A 19,268-nucleotide genomic window follows, 5' to 3' on the forward strand; every position below is an offset into this window, starting at 1 on the left:
TAGGAAGGAAAATGGATTCAAGCACTCTATTGGCAGAATAAGCCAGGAGGTTTGTCTTCCTTCCTAAGTGATGAGGTTTTGTTATTTGTTTTGTTTTTGCTTTAAATACACACCTATTAAGCACAATCACCAACATGACTCTCATGTTTAAAAAATACCTCCCAGCTTCTCTTAGCACTCCCTGAAAAACCTGTAGAAAACCATCCAAAAAATTTTGCCAGTAGTCCAAATCTGCAAATCAAACCCCAAAGCTATAAAAATATTAAAACAAAAACCCCATGCCCTGTATCTTTCAACATCTTTGCTAAATTGTTTTGCTACTGATCTTGACCTGCTTTATGAACGTACCTTACAGTGCTTTGCATTTTAAAATTAAAGTTCCTTAATTTTTTCCTCATTACTATGAGATGAGCTCCTTACTTCACTCACAATTCAAGCACTCATTGTGTATCAACTTTCTATTTTGTGTATTAATTTTCTATTTTATTATCTCTCTGTGGTTGATTTCACCAAATCCCGCAGTCAGATTCATCTGAGCCCATTTCACATGCCCACATCCTGCCTCTGAAGTCCACGGTGGTCACCCCTCAAGAACCAGTTTTATAGGGGTGATCCACTCACAATAGTGGGCCTCCCAGGAATCTGATTCATGCCTAGTATTGAAAGACTTCTTACTCCTTTAATATCTGAGACAGACCGAAATAGTGGTTTGGGGAACAGTGAAGATAAAGCCAGGGAAAGGATTAATGGAATTTATGGAATTGAAATCACTGATACTTCTGCTTTTATTTCATGATTCATTTCAGAAATCACTCAGTATGCTTTTACTATTTTATATGCTTTTTGGCCTTCAAACAAAATGTAACTGAGAAGGTGTTGGAGATGCTGCTGGACATGGCTTTCAGTTCTTAAGTACTGATGTGAGTGTACTGGTGAAAAAACTTAATATGAAGGTGAAAAACAATTACACATCAACTACACGATTTTGGTATTTATTACTAGTAGGCAGTAGAACTCATTTTCAACCATCAAAACCCCCACCATGTTTAAAAGGATTTTCATACCTTTGCGATATACCGCCATCATGTGGCCGTTTCTAGGAGCAACGTTAGGTCGCTTGGCCCAAAAAAACACCCAAACCACTGGTGCAAAATTTCAACTAATCAGTGTTTTCATTATGTCCTGTGATGCAAATATAAGAAATCCCACAGTCTGCATCCCAGCCATGGTAAGCTCAATCAGTGAATACGTTCTGTCAGCTACAGCCATCATCATGACAGAAAATTTACTCTTGCAAGATACTAACGTAAGAGCAGCAAATCTGGCTCTGTAAATTACTGGTATTACGTGCAAAAAAAAAAAAAGGTTTGAAACCAGATAAAAAATATTCTACAAATCTAACACGTGAAATTATCACTTCGAAGAAAAGAAGTTTTTTACAATATACTGGTTAACTGTTTTTGTAATGCTCAGACATGAAACCCTTACACACATCGTAAAAAGCTATCTCCAAAGCAAAATTCTTCCTGGTCAAAACATACCTTTACGTAGAAAAAATGATTCAAAATTGACCTTACTTTTTCTTCCTTGCAAACTGAAACTGAACTGTCTGCAGTTTAGTAGCTAGCACATTTCTGCAATGAGAAAAACATTCTCAGATTTTAGACAACTGTCTACTCAAAGCCAAGTATCCCCTGGATTGTTTTTCATTTACTTGAACCATAAAACATCATAAACTTAGGTTGTATAGAAACACCTGCATAATTTTGTAACCAACAGCAGAGAAGCATATTAGCTTAAATTTCATGATTTGGACACTACTACACACACACACACACACACACACACACACACACACACACACACACACAAAGAGCCAACAAAAGAACCCCTCATCCACCTCATCCATTTTTCTTTCCCTTTTTCAGTTGGCTTGACCCACTGAGATAAATTTATATAGATAAAATCAGCAGGTAGTCAACTCACACATGTTCAAAGAGTTATTCAACTCTGATTTGCTTTTGGTTTCACTATAAGCAGAGTAAAAAAAAAAAAGAATCAGACAAAAGCAGCTCTGGTTTTATCATTGTGCTCAACTTAAGACCAAGAAACAGAGGACTGTAAAGCATCAAGTAATTCATGATTCCACTGAGCAATCAAAGTTGCCATTCACGACTTATTCAAGGGCTGCAGAAAAAAACCACAAGTATTAAAGTATTATGATTTCCAAGTCATTACATTTTAAGACAAAGCCTCATAGTAACAAAACACATCACTAATGTGTACTAAAATAAGGTTATTTACTTAAAAATGATACATTGGACATAATCTGTGTACAGAACAAGCAATTCATGGTAAACTCAATAAGGCACCTTTTAAAGCAGATGCTGTACAAAATACATTAGTGTGTTACATTTTTAAAGGATTATTCTACACTTCTGGCATATAACACACAAGAGTGTGACCGTTTTCCTTGTTCCACTCTTTCTTTTTTTTTATTTACATCTTCTCTAAGTTAGCTACAACGTTATTTATTCATCTTGTATACAATATAATACATTTTATTTTGGGCACGGCATGTCAGAGCACAAATGTCAGTACATGGTGTGGGTGTTTGCAACTGCAATCAAAGGTAAAATATGCAACAATTACATTGGATTTGTTCTCAAGTTTAGAAGTAATGCGTGCTCCACTTCTGCTACACCAAACAAAGCTAACACACCAGGGCTCCATAAAGCACTGCACCATACAACATTGCCAGCTGTTTTCAGACATCACTCCCTGTTCAGAACAAAGACTGTGGGCACTAGATAAAAACCTATTGATTTCAGAGGCACCGTCAAAAAGAAAGATGAAGTAGGGTATCATCCTAATAGTTGCTGGAAGATATGCTTAACTTCCCTTTCAATAGGTCTTCTAAAGCCAAAGACGACTTTTTAACTACGTTGGCTTCTCCAGCGTTTCAGGTTGTTGAAACACAAGCTATGGGGATAGGGTAGACAGAATGTATGCAAATGCTTCATTTTAAAAACACATTCAAATGGTCATTCAGATCAAGATCTAAAATTTCATTTGAAACCACTACGGAGGTAACAAAATATTCATTTTATATCTCATTCGATACTTGAAGACAGACTCACCAAGAAAATAATCAGGAAAAAGTGATGCATTTTGGGAGAAGTGTCCTTTCCCTGAGCAAAACTCAGGAAAAAACTACATTTTGAGCAGAACTCAGAATACAAGCCTACATTTTACAATAGGAGCATCATATTTCCTGTGAAAATTGCAAGTAATTTGGACAATAGTAATTATATAAGTTACTCAAATTATTTACCAAATTACTGAAATCACAGGGAATAGGTTAAATTAAAAAAAAATCATAATTAAGAAATTCAAAGGCACAGTTTTCATGCTCCCAACATGCACTCATGCACTTCACACTTCTGATTTTTATTGATGTTTATGTGCATACATAAATCATATTCATCAGACTTGGGGGACTTGTTTTAGATGACAAATCCTTATAATTTTGACCCAAAAAGGATTATTATCCCATGTGAACAGACAAACCCAATTACCTATTCTATCCCTTAAAGGCTTCTGAATTCTACAGTATTGCATAAAGCAAAAACTTAGCCTAAGAGTCTGTTTCATTATATAATAACTAATGGGCTGGCTTGGAGCTGAGAGCTTTCTGAAAGGTGGCTAAAATATCAGTATCGACATACTTGAGCTCCAGCGATTTACTTCACACGGAAGGTAGATGCGTGCTGAAGTGCTTCATGCAAACAGCTCCTTTAGGAACTGGCTTTTTTAGAATATCAGAGAATCAAGGATTACTTAAGATCCAGCAGCTCCTCTTGATGACTAGGGAAAACGACATATGCATCATACGTTTCAGTATGAATCTGGAAAATGAAGTGCTGAAAAATTCAGGTTAATCTTCAGGATCAAGGACTTTTGTCTCCCAAATATTGAAGATCTTTGCAGCAGTTTATTCTTGTCTTTGTCTAAGTGAATGCATAAATCAGTTCAGGTCTATAAGATTTCTACCAAAGATCATCATCTTATTACTTTGTTAATCCTATACAACAGAGGAGAAAACAGGCAGATAATTAGAAACTACAGAAATTCACTTTCTTGTTTTGCTTATACTGTCATCGACGGCTTCTTGAAGCTTGAGAGAAATTGATTTTTACAAAACTTACAGCTTACAATGCTGTAACAGCTTCTGAAAGTAGTAACAAAAGTATTTCTAAAATGGACTGGGTTAATTTAACTAAATCTCCATAGTCCGAAAGCTTAAGCTAGCAGGATACCTAGATAAACATTTCTCCTTACTGATAAAAATCCTAGAGGCAAAGCCAAAAAAAAAAAAAGTTTTCTTTTTTTCTGTTTTTGGCTCATACCCAATGTTTTTCTGCTACCTGTGCAAAAACAATGTGCAAAGACATGGTTAATAATTTCAAACGCATCGTACAGTTCTTGGCAGTGGACGGAGAAACCTTCTTTTAAAAAGCCCTTTTCCATGAGCACTGTGGCACTATATTGTATCTTTTGCCATATTCAAATAAATTAAAATCATAGCTGACACATCTGTGAACTTTTCAGCCAGAGTACATATTAATACTTAAAGGCATTACTGAACAAAAGTAATGACTTTATTGTTAAAAAAAAGAAATGTCCCTCAAAATAGCTAGTTATCTATAAAATATGTAGCACTATTAAATAAAGTCTGTACATCACAATAGAAAATAAAAATACTGCTATCTTTTTGCCTGACCATTTACATTATGCAAACTACAGAATTAAAATGAAAAGATAACATGTTAGGAGGTTGTAGTTGTTCACAAATCACATTAGTTCTGCATTACACTTTTTCACCAGTTGTATTTAAGGGAAATTTAAACACGTATCAAAACAATCTCCATGTACACACCTTCAGACAACAGATAATCTGCATAAATCAACCTGATGTTTGAACATTTTCTTCAATTTTAATATTATTCCTAACTTTTTTCTTCAAATCTCAACTATGGCATATATGTGTGTGTGCGTGAATGTATCTAATTATACACATGTACATAGGACTAATTATTTTTTTTAATAAAGCACAAAACACACTGTATAAATAACTTCCCTTTTTAAAGTTATCTAGAACAAGATTTACAGTACAAAGTTATAGGCACTTAAATTATCAAATAGGTTCAATGGTTGCAAATACTGTGTTTTCATTCTTTCGACAACTCATGGACTCGAAGGTTCAACTTTATGGTACTGTTTCCTGACTTAGAAGTTTCAAAGGAGCCATAATTAAATAATTCTGCCTTACTGCAACCTCACAGAGGGGTTCTGGTTTTTAACCAACTCATCTGGATGGGAGGAGAAAAGGAGGCAACTACAGTTTCTTGTGCACACCAACCAGTTGGCACAACAGGACCAAATATTGCAACTCTACTTATCCCTTTTATCTTCATAAAACATCTTTCTATGTCATTCCTCCCAAACGCAGCTGACTAGAACTTGAAAAACCCAATGATTTACCTTTCCTCAATTCTGTAATTTTGCAATTGTCCACTAAGTGGCCCACAGACATAACCTCCTGCATTTACACCAGAGCAACACAGCTCCAAGTCTTTAGCACGTTGTGAATCTTATCTTCAATAGTTTACATATTCTGTTTTCCAGGTCTTAACCTTTATTGTATTCTCTAATCTCCTACTCTTGTGTCTTTAAATTAGACTGGTTCTCAAGTCTGCCAAAACTTATCTTCTGTCTAGTTTTGTCACACAGTGAGAAAGCATGCTTCTACAGCTGATTAATTCCCTCCTGTATGGAAAAAAGTTAGGAGAAGGACTGGCACCTACCAGTGAGTTCCAATAAGGAAGGAAAGTAAAACACAACAAAGGTCTTTTTGTTAAGATGTGAAGTACCCTACAGTAAAAACACTAGTTGCACGTGGCACTGTGAAAAATGTACCAAATTTCATCAAATTATGGAGCCCACCCTACTGTAAGTGAGATGACTAAGGCAATCTGTGCCTCTAAGAACATTGTTTTAAGCACTATACAGACCAGGCAGGCATTCCTTAATTTATAAATGGTTCACATTTTAGCAGTTCTCCTTGTGATCAAAACAAGAATAGAAATAAAACTGTGACTTTTCAAGGATCACTTAATGGCAAGGATTCAATTCTGTAGCAGATCTCCGACTGTGAAGTCACAAAATAGAGCCCTGACGATAAAACTTTGTTCATTTAAATTCCAAATGGCAGCAAAATAATTCTGGCACACACAAATGCATAAGGAACCGTTAAACTGAGTAACATCACAAACAGATTCATAACCTACAGGCTGTTTCACAAAAACTTGGTATGGATTGGCTAAGTTTTATCAGGTAGAAGGCAAATAAAAAGCTTATATTCTCCATCTCTGTTGAATCCATAATAGCTTGTTAGGCTTTCACAGAAAGCACTGTAATCGAAACATTCAATTCAGTACCCAGAGTTTTACTGGAGACTCACAAAGTATGACTGAAGTCTCAATGCAGCTAATACCAAAACAAAATGCATATTTTATCAAGGCTGTCCATATACATAGCACGTAGTGTAGAGAGTCTCTCAGTATCACAGTCTATGAAGTACTGAAAGATTTGATTAGCAGCCTGTAGAAGTGTGGTGAGAAAATACACTGAATCTCAGTTATTTCCTCTTTCCACATAGGTCTCACCCAGGTTTGAGTGAAAAGTTCTAGGAGTCCAGCTTTGCTGTCCAATGTCAGTTTACTTTGTCAAATCTTTACATCTTGTGATTCCACCATCTTGGCAAGTGTCTTCTTGATCCTCAAGGCCGTGAGTCTTGAAGCAGGATTGTGAGCCCAGCATTCAGACATTAATTTTAATATTGCTCTTAAACACTGTTAAATAAGAAACAAAGGACAAGTATTGTAACAACAGACAGATCTGAGGTGTAAAATTTCAGTTATTTGTCATGCTCAAAGTAGAACACTCTCAAGCCCAAACTACTTACACATTTTCAGCAAAACTGCTGATGGAGATCTTTCTCCTAAGCTCCACTGCCTAGCACTACAATTGTTGAAACTAACTGAAGCATTTCTTAAGTTTCATGGATTTTTTTGCCACAATTTATTGCTATAACTCAAGAATGTCAGTACATAAATGATAGTAATAAGCAGAAAAAAATCCACACATACAACAGAGAAAATGTAGATAACTTTCTCACAGGAAACAAGTGACGTGACAGAAATTCCTCCTGTCCTCAAAAATACTGAGGAGAAAAGTGGGAATTCCTAAAAGAAATTTAAGATTTGGGGGAAAAAAGGGCATGGCATATTTAGCCTTTTATATGAAATCGTGAAGTCTTATTTACTGCATTCAAGCCGCGACCCTTTAAAAACACATTTTTGTTTATTATTTCAGTTACATCACAGTATAAACGTTATACCTTTTGAAATCAGAAACAAGTAGTAAATACACCTGTCATAATAATCACTTCACAAGTAAAGATCCTGTTAATAAACTTCCAGGGTACAAAAAAAAAAAAAAAAAAAAAAAAAAAAAAAAGCTGAACTCTGAATATGTACATACAACCAAATTGCTTCATATTCAATAAAATACTTAATATCACAAACCAGTAGGCAATACATATTAAAACTAGTAAAACCAGTAAGGAAAACAAAAACAAAAACAATTGATTGGCTTTAGCTTCAATTAAAACTCCCAAATTCCATCAGCTAAATATAAGATATCATTTGGAGCAGTACTTGTATGTTTGGATGCTATTTCAGGGTGTCTTATTCCCAGATTACTGAAAAGTTAACATCAAAATATAGAATTTTGAGTTTATTTCAAACAGATTTTTATCCTGCCATTGCTGTGAAGGTTAAAATATCAGCATGTCTGATGGCAGTCAGTGCCTTAATGTTCAAAACTAAAATACCCTTCTTTAATGATGAACAAATGGAATTAATTCTTCCTTTCAGCATACTCACTTCATCACTATTCCATCTGTTAGATACTACTGGGCGCAGACGTTTGACACACACCACTTCTCTCATGTCTTCATAAGATGGATCATTTGGCACCATGTCATAGTATGGCAACTGATACTCTTCAACAATACCTGGAGATAGATGTGAAAGATTAAACACCATTTAAGAAAAAACAACAGCAACAAACAAATCCATGTCTCTACTCCCTGATTTCCTTAACCCGGAACAAAACCAAACAGCTTTATGCCAAATCAAACCCACTATTATACAGCAACAAAAAGCCCAAAACTTCATAACAGCAATCTTTTACAAGTAAAACTCCAGTAGTTACGAATATTAAGTTTAAAAAGTCATGCTAGTTCCTTTCAGTCCCTTTGATTTTAATACCTACTGTAGAATTTGGCATCCTCTATTCCAATCTCAGCTACAAAGAAACACGGAGAAAGCAAAAGTTGGAAGAACAGAAAAGATGCCACAATGTCACAAAGGAACAGTGAAGAGGAAAGAAAGGAGGAGTCACAAGAATATCTAAAACATTGAAAAAGAAATGCTATAAATTATATCAGAATACCCCAGCAATTACATTTTAAAAGTTGCAGTGCATCTGTATCCCACTACCTCTCCAAGACCCGACACTTTGCTTTTTGAGAAAGGAGAAGAAAGCCCCTAAGCTTCTTAATTTTAACAATCAAAAAGGTTCAGGGTCAGTGGTTTTCAGCTTATATGCTGGACAGATAGTTAGTACTGCTTTAAAAGAAGGCAAGTCTGTTGATAATAGGCTTGTTCAATTATTTCCTTTCATTATTTTCAAGAAAAGTATATAAGGTTAAGGAGAAAAAAGGTCCTTGTAGATCTTATACAGAATATATAGAAGTTTACCTCCTGTGACACAGCGTCGAGCCATTTCCCAAATTATCAGCCCAAAACTGTATATGTCAGCCATGATGTATGGCTGAAAATGGTTTTTATTCAGGCTTTCATCTAGGACCTCTGGAGCCATGTAACGTTTTGTTCCCACTCTAGTATTCAAGGGAACGTCAACTTCATTTGTGTCACTGCAGGAAAACATTAACAAGTCAGTAAACTGCTGACTGTCACAAAACACGGTATGAAACTGCACGTGTAAGGATGCAATCACTACACCCCAAAACGCCCATTTATTTTCTTTCATTTATTTTCCAATTATTTTCTTTCATCTATTTCCTTCCCAATTTTGCACTTGGACTATACTGCACCACTGAAAAACATAACATGGCAAAACAAACCTGTATGGAAGTTAGTCATTAACTGCATTGGTAACAAACAAAATTAAAAACCACTACAGAGATGCATGTACTTGGCAGCAACTCAAATGAAAACTACTCATAAAGGCTTACATGCTTTCTTGCATGCTCTAGTGTAGTACTTATCTCAGGTTTCACTGAGCTTGTAAAATTAAAGGAAAAAGTATTTTCAATGTTACTACTACAGTATTATTTTCATCATTTAGTTTCAACTCCTTTCACACTGTTCATATTTTCTGTGAGGTAATTTATAACAAAACTGGAGCAGTTAGCATGAAAGGTCAGTTTTGAGTAACAAATTAGTTTTCTTCCTTTCCTCTAAAAAAATATTGCAACTTTCCACAAATAAGGGTCGTTGTGTTTTTTTCCACTTCGTTCACTTCTTAACCTGTTTTCACCTTGATGCTTACCAGCATTCCAAGGATTAATCACATTTTAATCTCAAAACAAACCAACAAAAAAATCCCCGAAAAAATGCAACCAAACAACTCAGTCTCCCTTCTTAAACTGGTGCATTGAAAGAACCCAATTTTTTTCCTGTTACAGAAGATTTGTTTATCTACCTGTTAAACTTCACTGCGAGACCCAAGTCAGCAATACAGCATGTCCCATTCTTCTTTATCAAAATGTTTTTACTTTTCAGGTCCCTGTGTGCAATAGCAGGCTTGCCTTGTGTCCCATAGATTTCTGTGTGTAGATGGCACAGACCACATGCAGCAGAGTATGCCAGTTTGAGGAGAGCCCTGTTGTCTAGTGTAGTGCACTTCAGAAAATCATATAGTGATCCATTTTCATGATAATCTGTAATCAAGTAAAGCTGCGTCCAGGATCCAGTACCTTTAATATCTGCAGCTATAAAACCTATCAAACACATAAAAACAAAGTTTCGATTATTTGCATGTAAGTTCTTCATGCAACACATTAAGAATTCTTAAAGCTTTCTTGCCTTAGACTGCATCAGAATATCTTTTCCCCCTTTGAACACTGGTAACACAAGAGTTCAGATTTCTCCTGTATGAGGTCCCCATTCCAGACTTTCAGCACAGAGATGGCAGACATTTCCAACCAAAAGTATAAAGAATTACTATTTTTATAGTATTCTATTAGTATACATTAAGAGGCAGCCACCAGATAATTTCACACAGGAAGCAACATGCTCCTTAACCCATTCAGTAAGAGCTCCTCCTTCTTCACTCTAACATAAGCTCAAACAAACACCGTGCTGTTTCCTTACCAAGGATGTTTTCATGACGCATTAAAACAGTCTGGTAAATCTCTGTTTCTCGAAACCAACTGGCTTCTTCTGTGGTAAAAAACACTTTGACTGCAACTTTTTCACCCCTCCATTTGCCCATCCACACTTCACCGTATCGTCCCTTTCCAACTTGCCTCACCATCTGGATTTGTTTGGCAATAGTGCGCTGAACCTGAAGAAAATGAACAAAAAAGAAGGGGTGAGGGAGAAGAGTAAATTCCAGCAATGAACCAAAGGCACCTAGGGCAAGAAGCTTGTCAAACCTAGTTACTTTGGATTTTCATTTCATTGGAAAATTAGTTCTATATTATTTTCCATAATTCTCATTTTAAACTTGTTGTTTTCTCTAGGGAAGAAATCAGAACAATTTCTTATTTAAGTAAGATGCGTTCTATTTGATTCTAGATTATGAATCATACACTTATCACTTACCAATTCTCATGCAAGTATTAACTATGATGTTGAATAAAAAAACGCAAGCAACTATTAACCAATAAAAAGCAAATCAATTTATCAGATAGTAGACAGAGAAAAAAAGGGAGTTCATTCAGTTGCATACGTGTGTTATCCATTCAGTGCATTTCCATCTTCTCCCTCTATTTTGCTGACAGCAACAGATTTCCTAACAAATAACCTGCTAACCTGCTTTTACACTTCAAGTGTGAGCTTCCATACTTCAGTTTTTCTTTCATCTTCCACAGTAATTGCAAAATTAAAAATAATTAATGGATAAGCTAGGCATTAAGCACTAAGCCAAATTTCATAGTAAATGGACACAGGTTCACTGTTGGAAATCTTGGGTTTACAATTTACCAGCAATGGTAGTCCTGAGCCACTGCCAGAACTCTGTGACTGGTCAATGAGGTCTTTTAATGACTCCCCAGCTGGAATAAATGCTTCATCTTGTTCCAGGTCACGATTATAACAGTGTCTCTTTGCCATTGACTTACAATAATGCCTGCAAAAAGTAAGAGTAGAAGAAAAGTTGAGCTTCAAAAGACTTCTTCAGACTATGTAGTAAGCTAGGAAAAAAGCTATACAAGTAGTACAAGTTTTCTTAAGAAAAGCAGATTTCACTGCACAATTTTATCTAGAAATGCAGCTTACAGAGGTTTGCTCTTACTGTTTTTTTTTCTTTCAACACAAAAAACTTGTATTATGTACAGAGGCACAGCAATTTATTGCGTGTCAGGTGAAAAATCAGCATTTTAAAAATTCAGCTTGCAGCCAATGTTACCAGTACAAACCATCACTGCTTTTGGCTTAGAGGAAAAGACTGAAATTTGAACCATGGCAGATGGGGCAGACACATACATTGCTGCTGAACCTGTTAGAATGATGCTAACCTCCATCTAAGAGCTGGAGCAGACAAAAGCAGGCATTAAACTGCACTTGTATGAGGTACCATAGCTCAGGCAGTAAATTATTTAAAAATAGCAGAAAGTCAAAACACTTGTTGCTTAAGGCTTGCAGAAATATTATGCAAAGGTAAGTCTGACAACAAATTTAATCAACAAAATGATCAAAGATTTAAATATACAATTGACATAATCCTCTTAACTGAATGCTATAATAAAGCTACACATATAAAATATGTGTATATGGCTTATAAAACTGTCAACAATCACTTGGTACCTAGAATAAAGAATCAAAATAATCTAAGTCCCACGTTCTGAACATTTCATTTTTATATATCAATGCAAACTACTCTATTTACACTCATTTGAGAAATGAAAAATGTTACCAATAAATGAAATGCTTTCCTTACTTGTAACAAAAGCAGCTAAATAAGATGATCATGACAATTATGCAGACTGCCATAGAAATTAAGACTGCCATCCAGCGAATGCTGCCATCAAAAAGTCCATCTATTAAAAAAAAAAACAAAAATAATTTCCAAAGTAGTTCATTAATAAAATATGTGGAGCACATGCAGCTTATTCAGATTTTACCTTTTCATCTACTGAACGCTTTAGAATTGCATAGTGACGACATAAACAGTGTCCCAGAAAATGTGACAGCTCTAGAGATCTTGCAGACTATACAGCAAAAGTTCTCTTAGGACTTTCAAAGCACTGCATTTCATTTGCCATATTAAGGCTTTAAATATCCTGTGTACGCACATAAGCATGTGCAAGTGATGGAAACACAATAAAACTTCATTTCATAGCAATGAAACAGACCTACAGGATAATTACCTAGAATTTCCTGATGTCATCATTGTTATTTATAATACTGCTGATAAATTAAGCAGGTAATAAAGTTTCAGTACTGACAGATGACAAAACACAACACTAATAATAAAAAAAATTTAGTGCATATCTTTTGCACATTATGGCATCAGAATCAACTCACTCATTGTAAAAATGTAACCACAGTAACATTGTTGGATTTTTTTTTTTAAATCTTTTTTTGTTAGGGTTTTGGTCTATCATTATAGAATCCAGACATGAGAACAAACTGTTCTCTATTTCTATTTCTCTATTTCTTCAAATACAGCTACTGACTGAAATCTAATCATTCAAAACACTCGTGGAATTGAATGAGTAAGAGATATAGTACCTTGGGTGTCATAGGTTCTCAACAGAAGTCAATTTTGTAGTAGGACTCGTTTACTTATAAAATAAGCAGATTAATACACTCAGGGACCCTTACGTAAATTCTGAACTGACAAAACTGTCAAAAGATTAATTGCTGGCAAATTATTACAAAGAGCCTACTTGAGAACTTCCCATTGCTACTGAGCATTTCAGGAATCTACACTGCTACCCTAATGGAAACACTTACTAGAGATGACAACACATAATAGGAATTCATTTAAATAGAAAAACAGTTAAGCAGAATCTAGGGTCCAACGTTATACAGAAGAGAATAAGGAATTTATACAATTTTTAAGGTGTTCAGTATTCTTTGAAATTCATGTGCTTTTGCAGTCTTAAAAATGGAGGTAAAAGTAGCTGGTTCACAGAAAAAGAGGGAAGTGATCAATCTACAAGAGTATGAGATTCATTTATCCATTAACACAAAGTTAATTTATTTAAAAAAAACAAACCACAGGCAGAGCAATTGCAGTCCAGACACTGACTATTTTAGGTGTAAAAAACAGACCATCAAAGCTATGAGGAAATGCCATATTACTGTCATTAATCACCATCAGGTTAAATAAACACAAAATGCTTATGCGAAAAATCCCCAATGACAGGACGACGGCCAATGGGTGCAAGCTGGAACATTGGAGTTTACACATAAATATGAAAAAAATACTTCTTCACAGTAACAGAACACAGGAACAGGCTGCCCAGAGAGGTTGTGGGGTCTCCTTATCTGGAGACACTGAAAAACTGCATGGACATGCTCCTACGTGACCTAATGTAGGTGTTCCTGCTCCAGCAGGGGGATGGGACTAAATGATCCTCCATGATCCCTTCCAATTCCTGACATTCTGTGATTCTGTGAATGGAACAGTTTGAGAACTGTGTGTCAGGTGAAAAATCTCCATTTTAAAACTTCAGCTTGCAGCCAATGTTACCACTGTAAACCACCACTGCTTTTGGTTTAGAGGAAACAGTTTTAATGATAAGATCACTGCAAATTTGAAAAAAAATGTATTCATGAGCCTGCAATGTGCCTTTGCCACAAAGAAGTCTATCTGTGTCCTCATCTGCTTTAGGCAGAGCATTGCCAATAAGCCGAGGGAGGTGACCATTGTTCCCTGTCCAGCACTGGACACATTTTGAGAACAGTTCTGGGCTCCATGCTCACAGGAGAGACACCATGGACATCACAGAGAAAGTCCAGCAAAGGGCTACAAAGATGCTGAAGGGACTGATGCACCTCTCCTGTGAAAAAAGGCTGGGGGAATTGGGACTGCTCAGTCTAAAGAAGAGAAGGGTTGTTGGAATCTTAATGTAAATAAACAGATCAGAAGATCACATGCAGATCAAGATATAAGTGAACAAGCTAAGAGTAAAAATATCGTGACTGTGGAGAAACATACTTAGCTTTGAAATGCCAGAAAACTAGAAATAAAGAGTGAAGAATAATAAAGAGCTTCAAATCAAAATGACTTTAGGGAAAAAAAAAAACACACTACTGCAATACTGTTATTACGTTTTCTCCTTGTGTTGATCAAGAAGCAGAGAACACACACAGTAGCAGCAGCAATGTGAACGCTTAGGAGCTGTTTACCTGTACTATCGAGCGGTGGTAATGTTGGCTGTAAATCCTGATTGCAGAAGTCAGTCCGACAGCACTCAATCGTCCGACGTAATTGTGCTTTTGGTGAGTCCTGTTGAAGGAAAATTGGAACATTCAGATTCTGAAGTGACCAGCTAGGACAAGCACTGGAAATCCTACTGATACAACTCAGCAGAAACAAAAGTTTAGGTCATCTTAATTTAAAAACACAAACAAACAAACAAATCCCAGTAGAAAACAGTTCAACTCCATCATTTAATGCATGAAACCTTTACAGTGGTAGAAAAGTACCATCTAATTTCTTTGGGTGCAAATGTTAAACAAGTGTATTGCTTCTTTTTCACATTACAGCACAAAAGTAAATACATGCAATTTAGCTGGCTATTTCATATACTGTAGAATTTTTAAGGTTAGCCAACAGCAGTTAATATATATTAAATAAATACTACTCTTATGACAGAAAAGCCAACTGCTTTAGAAATTTCAACTGCATTCACCACAGCAGCACTATTTGCTTCGAGAACACTTTCAGAACAATATATAAAAGATGGAATAGCATGTAACCTAACCTGGAGGTAAGGCACTACTACAAACAGAAGAACAATTTCAGCAGGCCATCGTGATACCTCAGGTCTGATTTGCAGTAATGTTAAACTTTCACCTCTCTTACTGGAGTCAAGAATGCTTACAAGAAAGATATTCTGAGTATTCAAAACAGAGATAGCATTTTGGCAAAAATAAAATAAATAAAAAAAATTAAAAAGAGCAATACAGCTGGTGATTATTTCTATCAGCTTTGTTTAACATAAGGAATGTGACAAAGGAAAAAGGCAGTTCCTCAGCTAATGTTATATCCCCTTCTTCTAAACAAATCCCTGCTCTATTAGCTGCATTTTCAGTTCCTATTTCTGTAACAGATAAGGAGTTCTATAGGCTTTGCTCTATTTAAACACAGCAGTTCAAATTGAAAGCAAGTTATATGCAACTAATTATAAATAACCTCTCTGATAAGGAAAAAAGCTATGTATCTAACAGAAGAACATAGACATTTGCTAAATTGTGTGCATGTTCATCTAACTTTAAGGGAACTCTTGTAACCTGTGGACATAGATGCTTAAGGTTAGTACTCTCCTGTCAAATGAACTGAAGAAAACAAGAAGTTACAACTTCAGACAATCAAGAAATCCCAAACTATAACAAGCTCCCTGGATCAATTAGTTTTACTATAAAATTGCTTCTTCAACTAAAGAAACAGCTGATAGAAGTAAAAGGTTGTTGTCCTCTGTTCATTTTGTCACCAAATTGGAACTACTTGCAGGGAGCTCTAAAAAGCCTGGATTTTACTCTAATCTTTGCTCAAAAACCCATAAAGAATCCCAATCTCCTCAGTGGAACAGCAACATGTAAAACATTACGACTGCAGTCAAATTACAGAGATTTAAATTACTTATGCAGTTTTCCTAAATAAACTCCATGGATATTTCCAATTTTAACAGTGTCTCCTTTTTACCTTGCATTGGAAGTCTGAACCTTCATACTTCATGCAGCCAGAAGCAAGTGTTGGTTCCCCATGTTCATCTTCCTCAATGATAGCAAAGCAATGCCCATTAGTTCTGGAATAAACAAATTAGATGTGTTTTACCAACCTGTCTGCTGTCTGATATGCAGCATTAGACGACTATGAATTAATTAAGCATTGCAGTTTCTAAAACAAAAATAACTGTCTGTAGTAGTGGCTACCACACAGTTTGAGATCACCATTCCTTCTCCCCTCTCCCAGTATTTTCAAATAAAAGACTGCAGGGATATTTCCACTCAAATTTCTGCCTTTACACTCCAATTTTCCCCAACTATTTATTTATTTTTTTTTAAACCAATCACACAGACAGTTGTTCAGAAACAACTGAGGAACGTGGATGTGCAGAGATGAGACCAAGCAAGCTCACTGGTTTACAAATTTATATGTTTAAAAAAAAAAAAAAACCAAACAACAAAACCCCCAAATTCCCATGTCTCTTCTGTGAAGCTCCTTCAATGAAAGACACTACCAAAGAGTAAACAACATACAAACAGCATCCAAAATGTAACTCTGAGCAGAACACTCACAACCAGTTTCTGAATAGGACTGTTTAAATTAAGGTAAAGAAATGAACAGTGTTATTTCAGAATAATTGTTTTATTCCCATTAGTAACTTCAGATGGAAAAAAAAAGTAATAATGAAGGCCTACACTGACTTTATACAGTAGAGGGCGATAAAAAGCAAAAGAAAAGCAGTAAGGGAATTTAGAGATAAAAAATCTGAGTGATCTATGAACATTTTCTAGCTGGAGAACTATGTTTCTAAAATACTATGTGAATTTATGTTTCAGAATGCATTATCAAGATTTGATCCATAAAAGCTACATTATATGCCAAGCAACAGCTTTAGAGGCTCTTAATATTGTAAATAGTCAAATTTCATTAGAAAGCGCAATACTTGCTATGATCTATCTTTAGATCAGTTCTTAAGGACGAGTTTCCACGTTTCTTTAAAGATGGGAAGGTGAATGAAAAAACAGAGAACAAAGAGTCAGGAACAATCAAAGAAATGAAAGTAAAAACATCAAACATCCTAAGGGGGCATACAATCAATGATCCTTGTAAGATACCTGTGCCTTATCCAAGTTAAAGCTACCCAGCTGCTCCTATGTTCAAAAACTTTTTTAAAGCCTGTCTTTCCCTCACCCATCTCTATACCTTAAAATATAACATGAAAAATACTCAGTAAATGCACATGTAACACAAACTCTTTTTTTTTTTTTTTTTTTAAACTGAAAAAATGACAGTAACAGGCAATATAATCAAAACAGAAGGTTTAGATTTTCATTATTTAATGTTTACCCAGTTCTAAAATGCTACAGGTCACTTAAAAACTCAGTTTTTCCAAGCAGTTGCTGGGGCAAAATGACTCGTTGCAAATGGTTCTAGTAAAAGCAGCATTGTTTATATACAGACGACTGTGGATTTTAGCTCTCAGCTTTTCACAGTACCACTGAATTACAACCAAATCACCTGACAGTAGAGATACTTCACGCTCTCATGAGCAAAAAGCCTCCTCAAAGAGCCTGTTTTGTCCTGTGTACAATACTTACATGCATGTGTTATTAATAGCATCATCTGGACAATGTCCTGAGCAGTAGCACTTAAGAAATGGTAAGGTGTCTTCTGGAGCAAGTGTTACCCCATTTCCTTGTTTCTTTTGGTCAGGATTTGTCTTCATTCCTGTGCCATGGAGCATGCTGTCTAGATTTTGTCCTAGACATTTAAACAATAAAAATAAAAGAATATGTATTTTCTGCAACTCTGAGAACTGGTTAGGAATTTCAGAGAAAAATCTGCTACAACAGAAAGCTTTTATTATCATGTAACTGCATTATACAAGATATTAGAACCTGAGAATGACACAACTTCGAGTTAAACATTCTATTCTAGAAACATCTAGCTCATATTTTGTTTCTGAGCAGCAAATCACAATCTTAGCCACAATCAATATAAACAGGATATTTTTCCTTTTTGAGGTGGGGCAGAAAAGTAGTAATGCAAGGCTGGTAAGAATTTTCTGCAGAAAGCCTTTCTCATTCCTGTGCTCAGAAAGCCAAGAGGCTGGCTGCTGGGTAACCACAACAGCATAATTTTATGCATGACCAAACACACTTAATATGCAATTTTGTAATTCTCTGAACTGAAGTCATTTTTTATGGACTCACGGTCTCATAGAAGAGCATTAATAACTCCAGAATCTCTTGGGTTTTTTTGATCTCTGCATGCATTAGTACTTCAAAACAGAGCTAAGGTAAATCTTGTTTGCAAATTAGATTTCCATAAATGACATGAACATTCTCACAAATGAGCTTTCAGAGAACAAAAATAGGGCTAAATAATGTTCCCAAGTAGCCTTCAGTTGCTTGGCATTAGTAGACTTGAGCATCATTTACTCTACTTTGTATTATGAAAGTGCTTTTCTGAATGTAGGAATTCATAAGAAAAACATCATCTGTCTTCTGAGGAAGAACATCCAGAAAAAAAAAACTGGAACTGCCTCATTTGGAATATGCTTTGTGACCACTATGAGAGATGATCTTCATCTGTTTCCTTCAGCTCTACTGCATGTAACATCACCATGAAAAAAACTTTTTCCAAGAGTTGCCCCAACACTATTCTTGGTATTTTAAGTCCTCAAAGCGTAAGCCGAACAAAATCAGAAGAACTGTGAACAGACTCACCTGCACTGACCAAATTTACAGCCAATCTGTGTGAGATGCTTACTGTGCAATAGAAAAGAGCAGCCAGTTCATACTGATGGAAGCTTTTAAAAAATCAGTTACAACCCAGCAAGTGCAAGTACCTCAGTACCTCTCAAAAAGGTCTGTCACAATGAACACTTTCAATGTATCGCAGAATAAAACATTTTGGAGGAAGCTCATGGATTCATAACAGATTCTTGGGGCTTCTTGGTGAACTCCTAGACCACTAACTGTAGAGAA

The 19,268-nt window shown here is 35.7% G+C and overlaps 1 protein-coding gene across 2 annotated transcripts in view; it reads right to left on the reverse strand.

Annotated features, from left to right (window-relative positions):
• Positions 1 to 2,065: 2,065 nt before the first annotated feature.
• BMPR1A (bone morphogenetic protein receptor type 1A) overlaps positions 2,066 to 19,268 on the reverse strand; it is an 80,779-nt gene continuing 63,576 nt past the window's right edge. For both annotated transcript variants that reach the window (XM_048944248.1, XM_048944247.1), the window contains 10 exons: positions 17,877 to 18,039; positions 16,255 to 16,357; positions 14,736 to 14,835; positions 12,316 to 12,415; positions 11,361 to 11,505; positions 10,527 to 10,719; positions 9,856 to 10,153; positions 8,889 to 9,064; positions 8,010 to 8,140; positions 2,066 to 6,914 (listed from right to left, as the gene is read on the reverse strand). In XM_048944248.1, coding sequence (XP_048800205.1) covers positions 6,789 to 6,914; positions 8,010 to 8,140; positions 8,889 to 9,064; positions 9,856 to 10,153; positions 10,527 to 10,719; positions 11,361 to 11,505; positions 12,316 to 12,415; positions 14,736 to 14,835; positions 16,255 to 16,357; positions 17,877 to 18,039 — 1,535 coding nt within the window. In that variant the 3' untranslated portion in view covers positions 2,066 to 6,788. The remainder of the gene's footprint in view (positions 6,915 to 8,009; positions 8,141 to 8,888; positions 9,065 to 9,855; positions 10,154 to 10,526; positions 10,720 to 11,360; positions 11,506 to 12,315; positions 12,416 to 14,735; positions 14,836 to 16,254; positions 16,358 to 17,876; positions 18,040 to 19,268) is intronic.

The sequence above is a fragment of the Lagopus muta genome, chromosome 5 (assembly GCF_023343835.1).
Source record: "Lagopus muta isolate bLagMut1 chromosome 5, bLagMut1 primary, whole genome shotgun sequence".
NCBI lineage: Eukaryota > Metazoa > Chordata > Aves > Galliformes > Phasianidae > Lagopus > Lagopus muta.